We start from the raw sequence: 18,957 nt of genomic DNA on the forward strand, positions 1-18,957 counted from the left end.
TATGTCTTAATTAAAATAAATAATTTATTATTCTTAAAGGGACAGTAAGTAGGATTTTAAGTGTTTTATTAATCAAAATTGATGTCTTTATTTATAAATATGCCCTTGCATGACCTCTGCCAGTGATCTGACTTTTCTTTGTAAGCTTAGAATTTCTTCTCTTTACTTACATTGAACGGATAAGTCCAAGGAGGCTTCCATGTCGTTCCGCCATATTGATAAACTATAATATCAGAGAGGGACAAAAAGCACTAGCCTACCAACGCGTTTCCACAACGTGTTTTCATTCAGAACACGTGAACTAGCCGAAACGGACAAGGAGATCAGTGAGTACATAACGGCAACCGTAGTTTAAAAAAGCACGCATTTGAAAAAGCGAGGCGCTAGAGAGCACTATTTGTTTGAATGCAAAATACAATTTCACCACTAGATGGGGGTAAATCCTACTTATTGTCCCTTCAAAAACATATTTTAGAACAATCTTGCTATTATTTTGTAAAAAGTGTCAAATTGGACAGATCTTGGTGCCGCCAGCGTGTATGGTGTTTCGAACGCCTCGTAAAACTGAATCAATTTGCGAAGCAATTGGTTCAATTGATTTGAAGCTTTAAAAAGCTTAGTTTCTCCCATCACTAGCACCAGCATAGCATTTTTTATGATTTTTACAAAAGTTTAATGCCTTCCAGATATGTTTCTTCCTTAAATAAATAAACATACAAATACAGTGGCAGCTCGTGACTGCTCATCCGAGGGGCGCTAATTCAAAATAAGTGTTCGGAGTGTCATGTGTGTTGCTTGCGTGCAAAATATGTGTTTGTTGCGACATGTGAACCATGTGCATCACGTGTTTTGTCAAAATAAGTGCCTGCTGCATACGCATCAAAACCGTTTAAGCTAAAAGAGACAAAAAATTACGGAAGACACTCCTTTAACAGTAAACTCTGATTGTGCATGAGATTATGCGAGTATCTGGCAAACGCGAGCGTCTCTTTTCTCATAAACCCTTTAGACGCATCTGCATCAGGCACTTATTTTGAAAAGACTCGTGATGCACATACACTATAAAAAATACTTTGCTGCCTTAAAATTTTTTGTTGAATCAACTCGGATTTACAAGTCATTTCAACTTACTATTATTTATCTTGACTAGAGAACTACTGGTGAGTTGTTATAACTTATAAAATTAAGTTGACTTTTCTCAACTATATTTTATAAGTTGTGACAACTCATCTCTGTTGACTTGTAAATTTGAGTTGATTTGACAAAAAAAATTTAAGGCAGCAAAGTTTTTTTACAGTGTAGGATCTATCGATGCACAGAACACATATTTTGTTAAATTAAAAAACAAAAAAAGAGCCACACACATGACGGGCTACATACATGTTGTGACCAACTTCGCATCGGGTGCCCTCGAAAAAAGAAGTCACCGGGCGCCACTGTACAAACGAAAGAACAGATCATCTGTTCTCTTTTTTTACCACTTAAATATGGGTAGGTTTCTTTAATAATACCACATTCAAAAAAACACGAGACAATTGCATTTTTGTAAAGGACTTTTGTTAGAGATCAAATTCAGTTTTTACACTGCAAAAAAAAAATTATTTTCAAGAAAAAAAATTCTTATTATTATCTTGTTTTTAGTAAAAATATAAAAATATCTTAAATTAAGATCCCAAGAAAATAAGTCTAGTTTTTAGACCAAAAATATCAAATTTAAGTGATTTTGTGCATAAAACAAGCAAAAAATCTGCAAATGGGGTAAACAAAAAATCGTGAACATTTCTCTTAAACACTAAATTCAAGAAAAAATGGCAGATTTGTTTGCTTGTTTTATGCACAAAATCACTTAAATTTGATATTTTTGTTCTAATCTTAAATTAAGATTTTTTTATATTTTTTACTGAAAACAAGACAAAAATACTAAGACTACTTAAAATCATTTATTTGCAGTGTACTGTTTTTGGATCAGTGGATGCTTCAGTGTTTTATAAGTTGGGTGAGAGCACCACCTAGTGGATAATAGCGGAGATATGGATTGCCATAAAAACTCATTTTAAATGCATTGTGACAAGCTTCGTAAAAAGGTTAAGACAAAATGAGTGAAATGGTTTTGTAATTTGAATGAATTCAGTGCAAAAAATTAGCAGTAAAACTGTGTTTGCTTATATCAATAAGCAAATCTGTTTTGTTTATGAGAGTATAGAGACTGAATAATTAGCTTAGCACATGCTGAGCTGTCTTATGTGCTTTGTGTTTTAAGAGACCTATTAATGTGATTTGTAGAGCGCTCCAAATCGGTCACCTATGAGATATCTATATTTCAGTTAGGATACTACTTTAGATGCAAGCTGTATGTGTGGGCAGCAAGGCAGTTTACGATGCTGAAAAATGTGTGTGCCTACGGTGGTTTGGCTGGTTTAAGATTCTCTAGCTGGTAAAATTCTCAAAACTAAAGTAAAACAATCAAAACCAGCTAACCATCTCTGTCTGGTTTCAGCTGGTTTAAGCAGGAGAGCTTCTAAAACTTCACGTTTCTCCATCATCTTCCCCTGAGCTCAAATTGCGTAAGCATCCTTGTGTAATAAAATAATTTTGGATCTAAACTGGAAATGGAAAATGCAACAGGAAATGAAGTGGATTTTCAGGAAAAGGAAGGCAGTATAGTAATGATTTGTGCATTTGTTGAGCGTGCGCCACGCTCCGTGAAGTGTGCAGACTTCTGTTGAGGTCCATCATCCATCAAAACGCAGGAAACAACTGGCAGCTTTTGATTTATCATCTTTCTTTGTCATTCATCACATCATCTCAGAGCAAAACAATATTGTGCATGCCTTCGTCCACAATGAGAACTTCAAGAACCCTTCTGCGGATCTTCATTGATGCATCAATGCTGCCGTATATGTTGTGGATTGAACATTCATTTTAGATGCAGCATCATCATTATTTATTTGTATAAATCTATTTGATTTACACATTTCAGATGTGTTCACATGAAGGGAAACGTGATGATATTAAAGATTTGATTTCACTTCACTTTTATGTATTGTTTGTTTGTTGCTTGTCTGTGATGCATGTCATAAGCACCATATCTATGAAAATAGCTTAAAGCTGCAGTCCGTGTCTCAAAAGAAATTTAGTTAAAGGAACACAACGACTTTTTGGGACTTTAGCTTATTCATTGTATCCCCCAGAGTTAGATAAGTCCATAAATACCTTTCTCATCTCTGTGCCTGCCGTAACTCTGTCTTACGCACCCATGGCTAGCCTAGCGTAGCACAAAGACTGGAAGTTAATGGCTCCAGCTAGCATAATGCTTCCAATAAGTAACAAAATAATGCCAACATTTTCCTATTTATATGATTTGTAGTCAGATTTCTTACCTCACACATTATATAAAATAGCCAAGTTTAGGAAAATCGGACAAGTTTAACTATAACCTAATGGCAAACCCTACAGTACATTCAGATTGGTTTGATAGGAATGTCGATCCCAAAACACAGGTAGTCTGTTTTGTATACTTTGGATAGTAATGTTAAGCTATTAAAAAATTTTCCATGATCTTTTTCTCTCAGCTGGTCACTGTGGCGTTCCGGAGAGGATTGTGAACGGTCAGGTGATCGGTGAAAACTTCGGCTACAGGGACACGGTGGTTTATCAATGCAATCCGGGTTTTCGTCTCATCGGTTCCTCTGTGCAAATATGCCAGCAGGATCACAACTGGTCCGGGCAGCTCCCTTCCTGCGTGTGTAAGTTCTTACTGCAATACAAGGATAAAAAGCATTGTGTGTTTGCATCCAGGGGATTAGCTTGATTTGTAGTGTAAGCAAACCCCTGTTTGGCCAATAAAAGAACTTCTTACATTGGCAATGCAATATTTGATGATTGAAACCAGCATCATCATCTGTTTTTGTTTGCGACTTATATCTTTGGCTTTTGTTGTGTGTGTGTACCACAATGGAAAGCTTCTTAGATATTTGCTTGCGAAGCAAAAGATCTCATTGTCTTGTATCTGTCTGCCAGTAAAAAGACACACTTTACTAAATTTGTGTTTCTCATCATCTTGAAAACCTTTCAGTTTAAAGGCTAATGCGTAAATGCTTTAAATTAGTTTAGGAGACATAAATAAATTGTGCCCACGAATAAATTTAATTACAAAACTACACTAGAGCACTGACCAAGCGTCCTACTGGAAACTTCTTGAATATTTTTTTGAAAACATCCCTTTATGCAACTTGTACAAAGATGTAATTTTGATAATGTGAAACTACACTTAAATAAAACCAGTGTTTGAAATGGCCTACTTTACCGTTATTCACAATGGAAACTTATGATTATGATTTTGAGTTGTCTTTATAGGCGGAGCTTAGTGGGGTAATAGCAGGGTGGCCAGGCCCCCTTTTGGCTAATGGGTTAATAAAATAAGTTATATTCCACAAAAAAATTAATTTACATATTGATTTATGCATATTTATTTAGGCTCATATTAATTGTAAATACATTACTTTACAAGATACTAGTTGTTAATCTGTTAATAATATTTATATTTATCAAAACCAGCAGTTTTGATAAAGCACTCAGTAACGTCACTTTTATCCAGCCGTCCAATCACAATGGAGGAGAGGCAGGACAAATACAACGCTGACCAACCACAAACATCCTTTCTTTACCACTGAACAACAACATAAAAGTTAATTTTGTTTGTCGATTACTATATATAACATCCCGTGCTTTGATTAAACAAATTATCTGCAAAATCAGATACTTTTAACAAAGGTAAAGGTAAAAATAAGGTAAAAATCATAGCACATGTTCCGATATAGATTCTATGATAGACTAGTATGCCCCCCTGAACTTAATTGTCAAGCTATGCCTATGGTTCTCATGTACAATTTTGGAGGTTTTATGTCATATCGACTTTAACCCACATAAAGGTATGTGAAGTAACCTGCAATTTTATGTTTCAAACTGAAATGGCGATGTAGAGTCAAAAGTTGTGGATGGCAGCTTTAATTGTTAATAGTTTTTAAATACACGTTTTTTTCTATCTTTATAGTTTTTTATAATAGTTATTATTTTTTCAGAATTCCTGTAAAGATATGTGAAGGAACCTGCAATTTTATGTTTTAAACTTAGATGGCGATATAGAGTAAAAAGTTACAGATAGCAGCTTTAATTGTTAATAATTTTTAAATACTTTTTTTTCCAAACATCATAGTTTTTATAATAGTTATTGTTTTTTTTTAAACTCATGTAAAGATATGTGAAGTTACCTGCAATTTTATGTTTCAAACTGAGATGGCGATATTGCGTCAAAAGTTAAAGATATCAGCTTTAATTTAAATACTTTTTAAATACTTTTTAACATCATAGTCTTTATAATAGTTATTTTTTTAACTCATGTAAAGATATGTGAAGATGCTTCAAACTGAGATGGCGAAATAGAGTCAAAAATTACAGATATCAGCTTTAATTGTTAATAGTTTTTAATACATAATTTTTATTGTACTTCATAGTTTTTATCATATTTATTATTTTTTAAAACTAATGTAAAGTGAGGTAACCTGCAATTTTATGTTTTAATCTAAGATAGCGATATAGAGTAAAAAGTTACAGATAGCAGCTTTAATTGTTAATAGTTTTTAAATACTTGTTTTTCAAACATCACAGTTTTTATAATAGTTATTGTTTTTTTAAAACTCATGTAAAGATATGTGAAGTAACCTGCAATTTTATGTTTCAAACTGAGATGGCGATATAGAGTCAAAAGTTAAAGATAGCAGCTTTCATTTAAATAGTTTTTAAATACATAGTTTTTATTGTACTATATAGTTTTTAATAATATTTATAATTTTTTTTAAACTCATGTAAAGATATGTGAAGATACCTGCAATTTAATGTTTCAAACTGAGATGGCGATATAAAGTCAAAAGTTACAGATCGAAGCTTTAATTGTTAATACTTTTTAAATACATCATTTTTATTGTACTTCATAGTTTTTTATTATATTTATTCTTTTTCAAAACTTATGTAAATATATGTAAACTAACCTGCAATTTTATGTTTCAAACTGAGATGGCGATATAGAGTCAAAAGTTAAAGAGAGCAGTTTTACTTGTTAATAATTTTTAAATACATCATTTTTATTGTACTTCATAGTTTTTTATTATATTTATTCTTTTTCAAAACTTATGTAAATATATGTGAACTAACCTGCAATTTTATGTTTCAAACTGAGATGGCGATATAGAGTCAAAAGTTAAAGAGAGCAGTTTTAATTGTTAATAGTTTTTAAATACATCGTTTTTATTGTACTATATAGTTTTTTTATAATATTTATTATTTTTTAAAGTCATGTAAAGGTAAGTGAAGTAACCTGCAATTTTATGTTTCAAACTGAGATGGCGATATAGAGTCAAAAGTTAAAGAGAGCAGTTTTAATTGTTAATAGTTTTTAAATACATCGTTTTTATTGTACTATATAGTTTTTTTATAATATTTATTATTTTTTAAAGTCATGTAAAGGTAAGTGAAGTAACCTGCAATTTTATGTTTCAAACTGAGATGGCAATATAGAGTCAAAAGTTACAGAAGCTTTAATTGTTAATACTTTTTAAATACATCATTTTTATTGTACTATATAGTTTTTATAATATTTATCATTTTTAAAACTCATGTAAAGATATGTGAAGTAACCTGCAATTTTATGTTTCAAACTGAGATGGCGATATAGAGTCAAAAGTTACAGATAGAAGCTTTAATTGTTAATACTTTTTAAATACATCATTTTCAATGTACTATATAGTTTTTTAATAATATTTATTATTTTTAAAACTCATGTAAAGGTATGTGAAGTAACCTGCAATTTTATGTTTCAAACTGAGATGGCGATATAGAGTCAAAAGTTAAAGATAGCAGCTTTAATTGTTAATAGTTTTAAATACATTGTTTTTATTATACTTCATAGTTGTTTATATAGTAAGTTTTTATATAATGAGTTGATAGTAGACTGGTACTGTAAACATCACAACAGAAAACATCCACAGTGTCTCTTGGTTTTCAGCCATCAGTTGCGGTCATCCGGGCAGTCCTATCTACGGCCGTACCATTGGAGACGGCTTCAACCTCAATGACGTGGTGACTTTCTCCTGTAACAACGGCTACGTTCTTGAAGGTCCGTCTCAAGCGCAGTGCCAAGCCGATCGTCAGTGGAGCCAACAGCCACCCACATGTAGAGGTTTGAATCAAAAATTTTCTTTTCCCATTAGAGTCAATTTTAAGCACTGTGGCAGTGATGGAAATGACTTTCTTGGCTGTGGCAGTTTAAAGAGAATGGCCAATTTCAGCTCGGAGTCCTCTGGCCTTTCAGTTAACAGAAACTCATTCAGTTTAGACCTGCAAATCTGAAAATAAGATGTATATTTTGAATCTGGTCTCATCTTTGTTAGTGGTGGTGATTATGAGAGTCTCTGAGGATCATCTGTATGAAGTGATCAACAGTGACGTTCGGTTAAAAGGCGACTGGATTCTTGTTTCTCTGTGCTATAAAGCATTGCATCTCTCCGTATGGGCCAAGAAACTGTAGTTGTTTTTTTAAATTATACATTCAATCTTTTGTGCAGCTTCAGTAATGTAATGACTTTATTATTGTCTATTGTTTGTATGGTTGTGTAAGCAGGTGGTAATCGGCTTCACAATCATTTTGTTCGGGTTTATTTTTTGAGCTTTGATGATGTGTTATTGTTATTATGATTATTATTATGCACCTTTATTCCAATTTAAAAACAGACATGAAATATTGAGTTGAATGTAAAGGATGTGACATAAAAGAGCGTGTGTGAAGTGATATGCACATAGATTATCCAGCATGCATGTAAAGGAAATGTGTTATTATACATGAGATATGTTCTGTAGGCTGACTGTGTCGTGTTGTACAGCGTGTTTTTGGCAGTACAGACAGAAAAATTGCCTTCTCGCTAGATACTTGTTGTGTCACACCTGGTTAGAGCAGAGTTACCTTGAAAATACCTTGAGATAGAAGCTAAATGTAATAGTCCATATATCTAAGAGCTTAAAGAAATATACTGCATGCAATATGAGCGTTCTGTCATTGCTTATTCAAACTCACGTTGTTCCAAACCCATGTGACATTCTTTCTTCCATGAAAGACAAAAGATGTTAGAATGCTCTTTAGCGTACAGTGAAAGTGAATATTGATCAATCTATAAAAATGAAATAGAAAGCATGCATGAAAATTTAATCTGAAAGAGGTTGATTTTGGTACAGAAAGAAGTCACTGGCTGTGGCATGAATATTTAACAGATTTTACAAACATTCTCCTATTGTATTTCAAGGTTTCTGACAGATAGTATGATCGCTTCAAACAGGGAAATAATTTTGAAGCTCTTCGTTCTCAACATAATTCTAAAGAGACACAATGTGTTTAGAAACGGTAAAGATATTTAAATCTTGGGTGGAATTTAAAATATTTTTGTACTTAAATTATCAATGTACTTCAACAGAGCAGCTACAGATAATACAGTACAGTTTCTCATTATGAATAGATGGCGGATGAACGGATGGGTGTATTGATGGATAGATAGTTAGATGGATAGGATGGATGGATAGCTAGACAGATGGATAAATGTATGGGCGGAAGGATGGATAGTTTGTTTGTTTGACTGATTGATTGATTGATGGATAGTTTGATTGATTGATTGATTGATGAATAAAAGGATGGATGGATGGATTTTGATTGATTGATGCATGGGTAAATAGAAAGAAAGTTTGGTGGATGAATGGATAGGCGGATGGATGGATGGATAGATAGTTTGATAGGTGGATGGATGGATAGATAGGCAGAAAGATGGGTGGATAGGCGGATGGATGGATGAATAGGCAGATGGATGGATGAATAGGCAGATGGATGGATGGATGGATAGGCAGATAGATGGGTGGATAGGCGGATGGATGGATGGATGGATGGATAGGCAGATTGATGGATGGGCGAATGGATGGATAGGCAGATGGATGGATGGATGAATGGATGGATGCATAGGCGGATGGATGAATAGGCAGATAGATGAGTGGATAGGCAGATGGATGGGTGGATAGGCGGATGGATGGATGGATGGATATGCGGATGGAGGGATGGAAAGGCGGATGGATGGATGGATGGGCGGATGGATGGATATGCGGATGGATGGATGGATAGGCGGATGGATGGATGTATAGCAACCTGATCTCACGAATTTCCGTGGCATAGTCACAGAATTTTTTGCTCATTTTTCCGTGGCATTCTCACGGATCTCCTCATATTTCCGTGGCCCTGCCATGGACTTTCTTTTCCGTGGCATTCTCACGGATTGGTTACTCAACTGTTTTGTCCTATTTTCTTACCATTGTCGCTTCGGTTTAGGGTTAGATTTACATAAAATGACATCCCTACCCAAACCCAACTCTAACCCCAACGCCAGGCGACAATTGATTAAAGTTTAGAAAATATAAAAGAATACATCAAAAAAAATAGTATAAACCAATACTTAAAGTGAAATAATAACGCAAACACCACATCTAACCCTAAACCGAAGCGACAATGGTTTGAAAATAGGAAAAAACAGTTGAGTAACCAATCCGTGAGAATGCCACGGAAAAGAAAGTCCGTGTCAGGGCCACGGAAATATGAGGAGATCCGTGAGAATGCCACGGAAAAATTAGCAAAAAATTCCGTGACTATCCCACGGAACTACGTGAGATCATGTTGTGTATAGATATACAATTTAATGGATGAATGGATAGGCGGATGGATGGATGGTTTGATTGATTGATGAATAGAAGGATGGATTGATAGTTTGATTGATTGATTGATTGATTGATTGATGAATAGATGGATGGATAAATAGATGGATAGTTTGTTTGTTTGATTGATTGACTGATTGATTGATTGATGGATAGTTTGATTGATGGATAGTTTGATTGATTGATGAATAAAAGGATGGATGGATGGATCGTTTGATGTATGGATAGTTTGATTGATTGATGCATGGGTAAATAGAAAGAAAGTTTGGTGGATGAATGGATAGGCGGATGGATGGATGGATAGATAGTTTGATAGGCGGTTGGATGGATAGATAGGCAGAAAGATGGGTGGATAGGCGGATGGATGGATGGATGAATAGGCAGATGGATGGATGGATGAATAGGCAGATGGATGGATAGGCAGATAGATGGGTGGATAGGCGGATGGATGGATGGATAGGCAGATTGATGGATGGCTGAATGGATGGATAGGCGGATAGATAGATGGATGAATGGATGGATGAATAGGCGGATGGATGGATGGATGGATGGATGGATGGATAGGCAGATAGATGAGTGGATAGGCAGATAGATGGGTGGATAGGCGGAAGGATGGATGGATGGATAGGCGGATGGATGGATGGATAGGCGGATGGATGAATGGATGGATAGGCGGATGGATGGATGGATGGATGGATGGATGGATAGGCGGATGGATGGATGTATAGATATACAATTTAATGGATGAATGGATAGGCAGATGGATGGATGGATTGATTGATTGATGAATAGAAGGATGGATCGATAGTTTGATTGATTCATGGATGATAGATAGAAAGTTTGATAGATGGATGGATGGATGGGTAGGTAGATAGATAGGTAGGTGGATGGATGGATGGATGGATAAGTTTAAACATACAGACAGAAAGATGGATAAATGAATATGGAGATAGATAGATAGATAGTTAGATTAATTGTTGAATAGAAGGATAGTTTGATTAATGGATATATTGATGGATGGATGGATGGATGGATGGATGGATGGATACAAAATTTGATGGATGGATTGATGGATGGGTAGGTAGATAGATACGTAGGTGAATGGATGGATAAGTTTAGACAGACAGACCGACAGACAGACAGATAGATAGATAGATGGATAAATTAATATGCAGATGGATAGATAGTTTGATTAATTGTTGAATAGAAGGATAGATGGGTAGTTTGATTAATGCATCGTTTGATTGATTGATTGATGGATGGATAATTTGATGTATGTATGGGTAGGTAGGTATGGATTAATTAATAGTTTGATAGACAGACAGACAGACAGATAGATAGGATGGATAGCTAGACAAATGGATAAATGCATAGGCAGATAGATGGATAGTTTGATAGATTGATTAATGAATAGAAGGATGTGTGGGTAAATGGATAGTTTGATGAATTGATAGTTTGAATAATTTACAAATGAACAAAAGTACCTATAAAATGTTATTGTCATTCATTGGCATCGCCAAACTGTGTTTTTATTGCCTTAATATTTAATCAAAACGAAACAAATAATCGCTAATTGTAATTGAATATACGGTTGAATTGTTTGGACATGGCTTGGTAACCCAGTATTGAATGACTCTGTTTATTTTTGTCTCTTTGCTTTTCTACAGTCATTAACTGCACTGATCCTGGAATTCCAGCCAACTCCATCAGAAAGAGTAAAATTGAGTACGGCAACTTCACCTTTGGAACCGTGGTGTCCTATGATTGCAATCCTGGCTATTACCTTTTCGGGTCATCAGTTCTCACCTGCCAGCCCGTGGGTTACTGGGACAAGCCATTACCAGAGTGCCTGGGTACGTCCACCTACACTTTAACATTTCTTTTTATTTGTACACTTTATCGTTGGCAACCTTTGAACCGTCTCGGTCAGCAAGTCAAAGGAAAATGTCAGGGGTTAGCCATCATCCGCTCGAGTGCAGCGTTCGGCTCGCAGAAGTCAAGCAATGAAGTTCTTCTGGTCCGTAAAAAGTCTCCGTAGTTTCAGAGATCTGGCAGAAATTAAAACACATTTCTGTGCTTGGGAAACTGACTGGTGTTAAGGTCAAGAGAGAGTAATGCCCGGGATTGGCAGGTGGGTTCATTAGCGAGACATGTTCATTTTCCTGTGAGATTGTAATTGCCTCGTGTTTCTCCATCTCTGTCCCTGCAATTGCTTCAAAACTGAGTTTGACTGTTTCTTGTTGGTTTCGTTCACTTCTGCAATGAGGGAAAAGGCAACAAACCCGCTGGCTGTTTATTACTCTTGTTTTTTGCAAGGTAATTCTTCACTTTACTTAGCCGATGGAGGCCACTTGCTGCTTTTAAACTGGGAATTTTAATAAGCGTCTTCGTTGTTCTCATCAGCCTTTGAGTCTGATGAATACTATTAAAGTTTTAACTGCCTCCATGTAATTCAGGTCCATTTCCAATTCAAAAGAAAATAAACATCAAAAAGCGGACTTGCAAAGAGGCCTAGCTCAATTGAATGGAAGAGCTTGTGTGTGTCGCTTTAGTTGACATGAAAGATGATGTCGTGATCTTCGGGTTTAAGGCCCTGTATAATTACAGTACACCGTTGAGGGTCATGTAGTAGCACTAAGTGGTATGTCGTATATTTGAAATTTATTTTGCAATTCAATGAAGCAATGTGCATACGTGATAATTGTGTTTTTATTTGGCCATTAAGTTTGCTAAAGAGTGCATCATTAGATTAGATTCACGGTTCTTCCTTGTCTCATAACTCGTGAGTATGAGAGCACTCGGACAGTTTTAATAGAGATCACACTTATCACCTTCAGTGCTGTTTACTGCTGAAGTTTAAATCAGGCGGTGTTGGTTTTACTTTCACTGAACACACTTAATTGGTACCATTACTCAAAAGGTGCTCAGAGAAATCCCAGTGGACCATTTTCATGTGTTAATCAAAAAGGCTTAATCTTATGTATTATTATTATTATATTGACCCTGGACTAGAGATGCACCTATATTACTTTTTTCACATATATCGATAGCCGATTATTCAGACTGATATCTGCCGATAGTTTGATGGTTATATTAAAGGGACATTTTCCAGCTCCCCTAGAGTTAAACATTTGATTTGTTTCGTTTTGGATCCATTCAGCCGATCTCTGGGTCTGGCGGTACCACTTTTAGCGTAGCTTTGCATAATCTATTGAATATGATTAGACCATTAGCATAGCGCTCAAAAATAACCAAAGAGTTTCAATATTTTTCCATTTAAAACTTGACTCTTCTGTAGTTACATCGTGTACTAAGACTGACCGAAAATTAAAAGTTGCGATTTTCTAGGCCAATATGGCTAGGAACTATACTCTCATTCTGGCGTAATAATAAAGGACTTTGCTGCCGTAACATGGCTGCAGGAGGCGCAATGATATTACGCAGCACCTGAAAATAGTCCCCAGCTATAGAAAGTTACCAAGGGGTCTATTTTAACAACCTTTCATTGAATCTCGGTCTTAGTACTACACGATGTAACTACAGAAGAGTCAAGTTTTCAATAGGAAAAATAACGAAACTTTGGTCGTTTTTGAGTGCTATGCTAATGGTCTAATCAGATTCAATGGATTATGCTAAGCTATGCTAAAAGTAGGCCTGGCAAACTCGATTCCTTTTAAGGATCCGGGTTATTGTGAGTCACTCACTAAAGTGATCCGGGTTGTGTGATTCACTTGAGTCATTTGAGTCAGTATTGCTAAATTGCCAAGGAAACTCAGTACAGACCCACTTGTAACCGGCTGATCCACGCGACTCGAGATTCTCAGAGCCGGAAACATTGCAGACTCGCAGACCATGGACATGAGACTCGCTCTACAGATCCCACTAACCGGCTGATTCGCGTGGATCAGCCGGAGCCGGTTAGTGAATCTATAGAGCGACTGAAGTCTCCTCAAAAGCAAATCCATAACAAAAGCCTTTCACTTCTGAAATAACATGCTTATAGGTTTTAGGTTTGGTGTGTATGGTCGACCATTTAAAAAAGAAGCCTAATAACAATAGCATAATAATATAGAGAAAATATAGAAACGAACTGTCCTGCTTATGTAGCCCCCAGAGTCGGAGAGACAGTTCGCGCAGATCAGCCGTTTACGAGTGGATCTGTAGTGCGAGCGAAGTCTCATCAATAATGTTAAAAGAGGTTTGTGTGTGTGGTGGCGCTGTTTATGGTTTTACATTGAATTGTAGTAGGACTCAACTAATCCGGGTTAATGACACTAGAGACTCGCGACTCATGAGTTAATTTAAAGATCCGGGTTAAAGATCCGAGTGAGTCGCGACTCGAACAGGTCTAGCTAAAAGTGCTAGCGCCAGACTTGGCTGGATCGGCTGAATGGATTCTAAAACTGTAAAAATCAAATGTTTAACTCTAGGGGAGCTGAAAAATGAGTGTCTCTTTAACTTGAATTAACAAAATTCTCAAGATTACATTTTCTGAATGTTATTTATTCATATAATGACCATTAATATTAAACATGAAACTAGTGATGTTTCTTTACATTTTCAATACACTGTTTTCTTTTGATTGACTAGATATGTCTGCCATGACTATCGGCTGTTTTCAAATTATTTGCTGATGGTCGATAGTGTTCAAAATATTTTTTATCGACCAATAGTGATTATTGGATGATATATCAGTGCATCATTCTGTACCCTGGTCAATTTAAGTTGCATAGGTATATTTGTAGCAATTGCCAACAATACAATTTATGGGTCAAAATTATAAATTTTTCTTATATGCTAAAAATCTATTATTGTATTAATACTTATGTATGGATATTATGTAAAGATATAGATATTTTGAACATTTTTCTATCGTATATTTATTTTTGTGAGTGGATCTATTTTCTGACTTCATTTTGACATGTTTAAAGGTGATTTTCTCAATATTTGGATTCGAGATTCCAGATTTTTAAATAGTTGTATCTTGGCCAAATCTTGTCCTATCCTTACAAACTAAATGTCAATGGCTTATTTTTTTCAACTTTTAGATTATGTATAAATCTCAATTTCAAAAAATGTGTGGTCGGGCTGCAAAATATTGTGCGGAAACTGACATTGCAATATTTAGTTTTTCCTCAAAATATATTTGCAGTATGACACACGCTGGATCGCTTTACTAAATGACTTAAAGGTGCCAAAGAATGCATTGAAATAATGTTATTTGCTTTTTTAAGTGCAAAAATTATCCATATGTTTTTACATGTCCATTTACAACCCTAGGATTTCCCTTTAGAATGAAATTATCTATTATTACCTTATTTAAAAGGGTTATGAATAATAATGTTGAGCTCTGCTCTGATTGGCTGTTTTACAGAGCAGCTTATTTTAGTAGCTCTGTGTGTATAAACAGACCTTGGGACCTATCTTGCACCCAGCGCAATTGACTTTGTCAGTGACGCATGTATCATTCGTATTTTGCACCGGCGCACAGCGGGTTTTTCCCTCCACAGACGCACGTCGGCAAACTAGGGAATGAACTTGCGCTCCCTGGGCGGTTCAGAGCAAAAAAGGAGGCGTGTTCCGGCGCAAACCATCCCTGATGCTATTTTGCAGTTTCAAAAAACAATTGCGCCACTGACCAAAAAAAAAAACTAGTCTAAAGTCAGTGGCGCGTTGCGCGTGGTTCATTATGCTATTTTAAGGGCGCATGCTTGACCATAATGTATAGCGTGCACAACGCGCACACACTTTGCTTATCTAATCTACACAGATGCACAGTTATTTTTGCAAATCATAAATTGTTACAATAAAAAATATTAACACATGAGATAAGGGGAATAATAGTGATGAGCATTGTGGTAATAGTGTTTATTTATTGTGTGGCTGCGTTAAAAAATTCTCATGCAAATAACGATTAAAATATTTTCAAAAGAAACCTTAATGTATATGAACTTGATTTGTAAGTGTACTTTGGGATTGGACCTTGCTTGCGTTTCTTTGGTCTGATTTCAAAGCCCCCAAACCCTTTCAAGTGAGGGTGGACGCAGCGATGTCCTCTGCTGGCGTCAGTTCCTGAGGCAGATCCACCTCCCGTTACACGGCGTGCCCGATTTATGCTGGCAAGCTTGGGATTCCCCCGTCTCCAGACATCATTGTAGCGCTTGTCGCAACGATGGGGATGCCAGCTGATGAGACAATTGTGGCTATTTCCTCTCACGCCTGTTTAACCTACGCTGATTTTGGCGGGTTTCTCTTATCCCCATACAAAACAACTTTTCTGTCTTTGACTGCTCTTACAAGAACTTCGGTCTTGCGGTCTTGGAACTTGCCCTTGCGTTTAAAGGGAATGTTGGATAGCGTTCTGATTGGTTTATTTGAGGTTACGCCCAAACCACACCTATGAATAATGAACCTACTTCAGACCAACCCCTTATTGATTTGCGCCTGGCGCAAGAGTTATTTCTCACGCCGGGAAAATAGCAACAGCGCCCAAGATCCGCCCACAAAGTCACTTGTGCATTGCGCTTCGCACTTGCGTTTCAGATCGTTAAAATAGGGCCCCTTATGTTTTGTATCAGACGAAGAAACTGAATTTAAGGAATAATCAAATTGTTAATAGAGGTTTCTGAGTGGTAAGTTTGTGTTTTTTCAGTATGGACCTGCAAAACGCAACTGTAAAGTCAATAGTAGAACTTCATATAGCATTAACTAGCATATAATGCTAACTCAGCAGTCACAACTTTGTTTTAGCATTGTAACAACATTGTACTTAAAGGGACTGTAAGTAGGATTTTAAGTGTTTTATTAATTAAAATCAATGTCTTTATTCATAAACATGTCCTCATTGGTGTAAAATGACCTCTGCCAATGATCTGACTTTTCTTTCTAAGCTTTTAATTTCTTCTCTTTACTTACATTGAACGGGTAAGTCCAAGGAGGCTTCCATATCGTTCCTCCATATTGATAAACTATAATAGCAGAGAGGGACAAAAAGCACTAGCCTACCAACGCATTTCCACAACGCGTTTTCATTCAGAACACATGAACTAGCTGAAACGGACAAGGAGATCAGTGATTACATAATGGCTACCGTAGTTGCAGCACGCATTTGTTCGTTTGAATGCAAAATACAATTTCATCACTAGATGGGGGTAAATCCTACTTTCAGTCCCTTTAATTCAATGTGTAATTTAATGTTGGGGCGTACATCTCGACTGTGACGTCACAGTCGGTGTTATGTTGAGATGGGCCTGTTTTCCAACAATCTTTTGCATGCACAAGTTTTACATAAGAATGAAGAAACAATTGCGATATGTCATTACCGTGTACAGAACTCTTATTATTCATCTATGCTTAGCTAAATACAATTTTACATTCTTCGGCCCAGATACATATCTGCCTTGCATTACTTGTTTGCTCTGGCAAATTTGAGGAAAAGAATTGTGTGATGGTATTACATATTTATTGTCGAGAGACCAGATTGTGTTATTGAAACCTCTGGAATCGTATTGTTACCAACATGTCTTCAGCGATGTAAAATTTTATTGAATCTGTGATTTGAAACCACTCTTGTGTTGTATAACACTGCAGCAAAGGCATCCAAAATGTTTTTTCTTTCAAAAAAATAACCCATTGCACATGATGCGCACAATGCTGACATATTGTGCAGCCCTACCATATACTTTAACTTTATGTATGTATATGACATTATAAGATAAAAATTGCTCACTGCAGGAGTTTTGAAGCAGACCAATAATTGTCAATTTACTGGAGAAGGCAGTGAATTTGTTGCTGAATTGAAGTGGTGCTTTACAGCAGATGAATTTAGAAATGTAATCTTGTAAATGTTTCGTCGTACGAGGTGCTTTTCCACTCTGCCGAAAATCACCCACGCTGCACTTGTGCTTTTTGACATCCACAGACCCACACAGAATCTGTGCCAACATTACCACACAATCATTCACGAACTCTCATTGTGTCTACCAAAAGATCAAATTATGCTTTAGGCAACCAGTAAGAGCAGCTTTTTCATCTTATCGAAAAAATCTAGTTAAGCCGACCGCATCGATCTTACAGATTCCCCCGTTAAATCACCACTGCGTATGTTGTCTTTTGAATGCTGACTGCTACAGTAACTAACCATTGTAAACCAGAATAAACCAGCTTAGAAATAAGCAGTTCTTTTTCAGCATGATATTTTGCAATCTTTTACCAATTGTGGCTAATGTTTTCATTCTGCAGATGTAGACTGCGGTCACCCCGGTTCCCCTCCTAATGCGGTTGTGATCGGGGAGAAATTCACCTTCGGTTCAACGGTGCACTACAGGTGCTTAGATGACAGAGTTTTGATTGGTGATTCGACTCGAAGCTGTCAGCTGAATGGCCAATGGAGTGGCTCACAGCCCCATTGCTCAGGTAAGAAATGTCATTAACTCTTTAAATGTCATGAGATATCTCGTCAATTAAGAGAAAACGCTTCCCCGCCAATGACGAGATTTTCCGTCTTTCCGCAATACCGCTATTATCCACCAGGTGGCGCCCTTCCGCAACTTTTTAAAACCGGAAGTATTGCCCTATGGCAAGCTGCTGCATGTCCGTGTCTGTTTTAAAGATCGCTATGAATGGGATCTCTATGAAAAGTCCGTCACAAAAATGGAATTATTTTTGCTATTTGCTCAAAATATGGTGTTTTTGCAAAAACCTACCCATATTCAAAAGCTGATTGCAAAAGAACCACTAAAGGTAGGATGAAACCGTTTTTTTTTTTTTTGTTTGAAAGCAGAGGGTCTGTTCTTTCATTTGGTATATTGTATGTTTATTTATTTAAAGAAGAACATTTTCTGGAAGGCATTAAACTTTGGTGAAAATCATGAAAAACGCTGGCGCTGGCTGGCAACTTTTTTTAAAAACGCTGGCGGTGAAAGAGTTAATAAACATAAGTTTTATGTTGTTGATCAAAGCATGAGACCACCACGATTAAAGAGGTTTCTCTGCTATGTTGTGTCCAAGAACACCTGTGTTAGGTTTCAGTCTTAGTTTATTATGAGAAAACATTGCATTCAAAACTGTTGCTTTATGTATCTACGCTTGCTCCTGAGGCCTTGATTGACGTTTGAAAGAAAGCGTAGGTTTTTACTGAACACATTGTTGAGTGAAGTTCGT

The 18,957-nt window shown here is 36.3% G+C and overlaps 1 protein-coding gene across 4 annotated transcripts in view; it reads left to right on the top strand.

Annotated features, from left to right (window-relative positions):
* csmd3a (CUB and Sushi multiple domains 3a) overlaps positions 1 to 18,957 on the top strand; it is a 398,763-nt gene that overhangs the window by 318,095 nt on the left and 61,711 nt on the right. For all 4 annotated transcript variants that reach the window (XM_065298900.1, XM_065298902.1, XM_065298901.1 and 1 more), the window contains exons 53-56: positions 3,573 to 3,746; positions 7,061 to 7,234; positions 11,463 to 11,648; positions 18,037 to 18,210. In XM_065298900.1, coding sequence (XP_065154972.1) covers positions 3,573 to 3,746; positions 7,061 to 7,234; positions 11,463 to 11,648; positions 18,037 to 18,210 — 708 coding nt within the window. The remainder of the gene's footprint in view (positions 1 to 3,572; positions 3,747 to 7,060; positions 7,235 to 11,462; positions 11,649 to 18,036; positions 18,211 to 18,957) is intronic.

The sequence above is a fragment of the Paramisgurnus dabryanus genome, chromosome 13, assembly GCF_030506205.2.
Source record: "Paramisgurnus dabryanus chromosome 13, PD_genome_1.1, whole genome shotgun sequence".
NCBI classification, from domain to species: Eukaryota; Metazoa; Chordata; class Actinopteri; order Cypriniformes; family Cobitidae; genus Paramisgurnus; species Paramisgurnus dabryanus.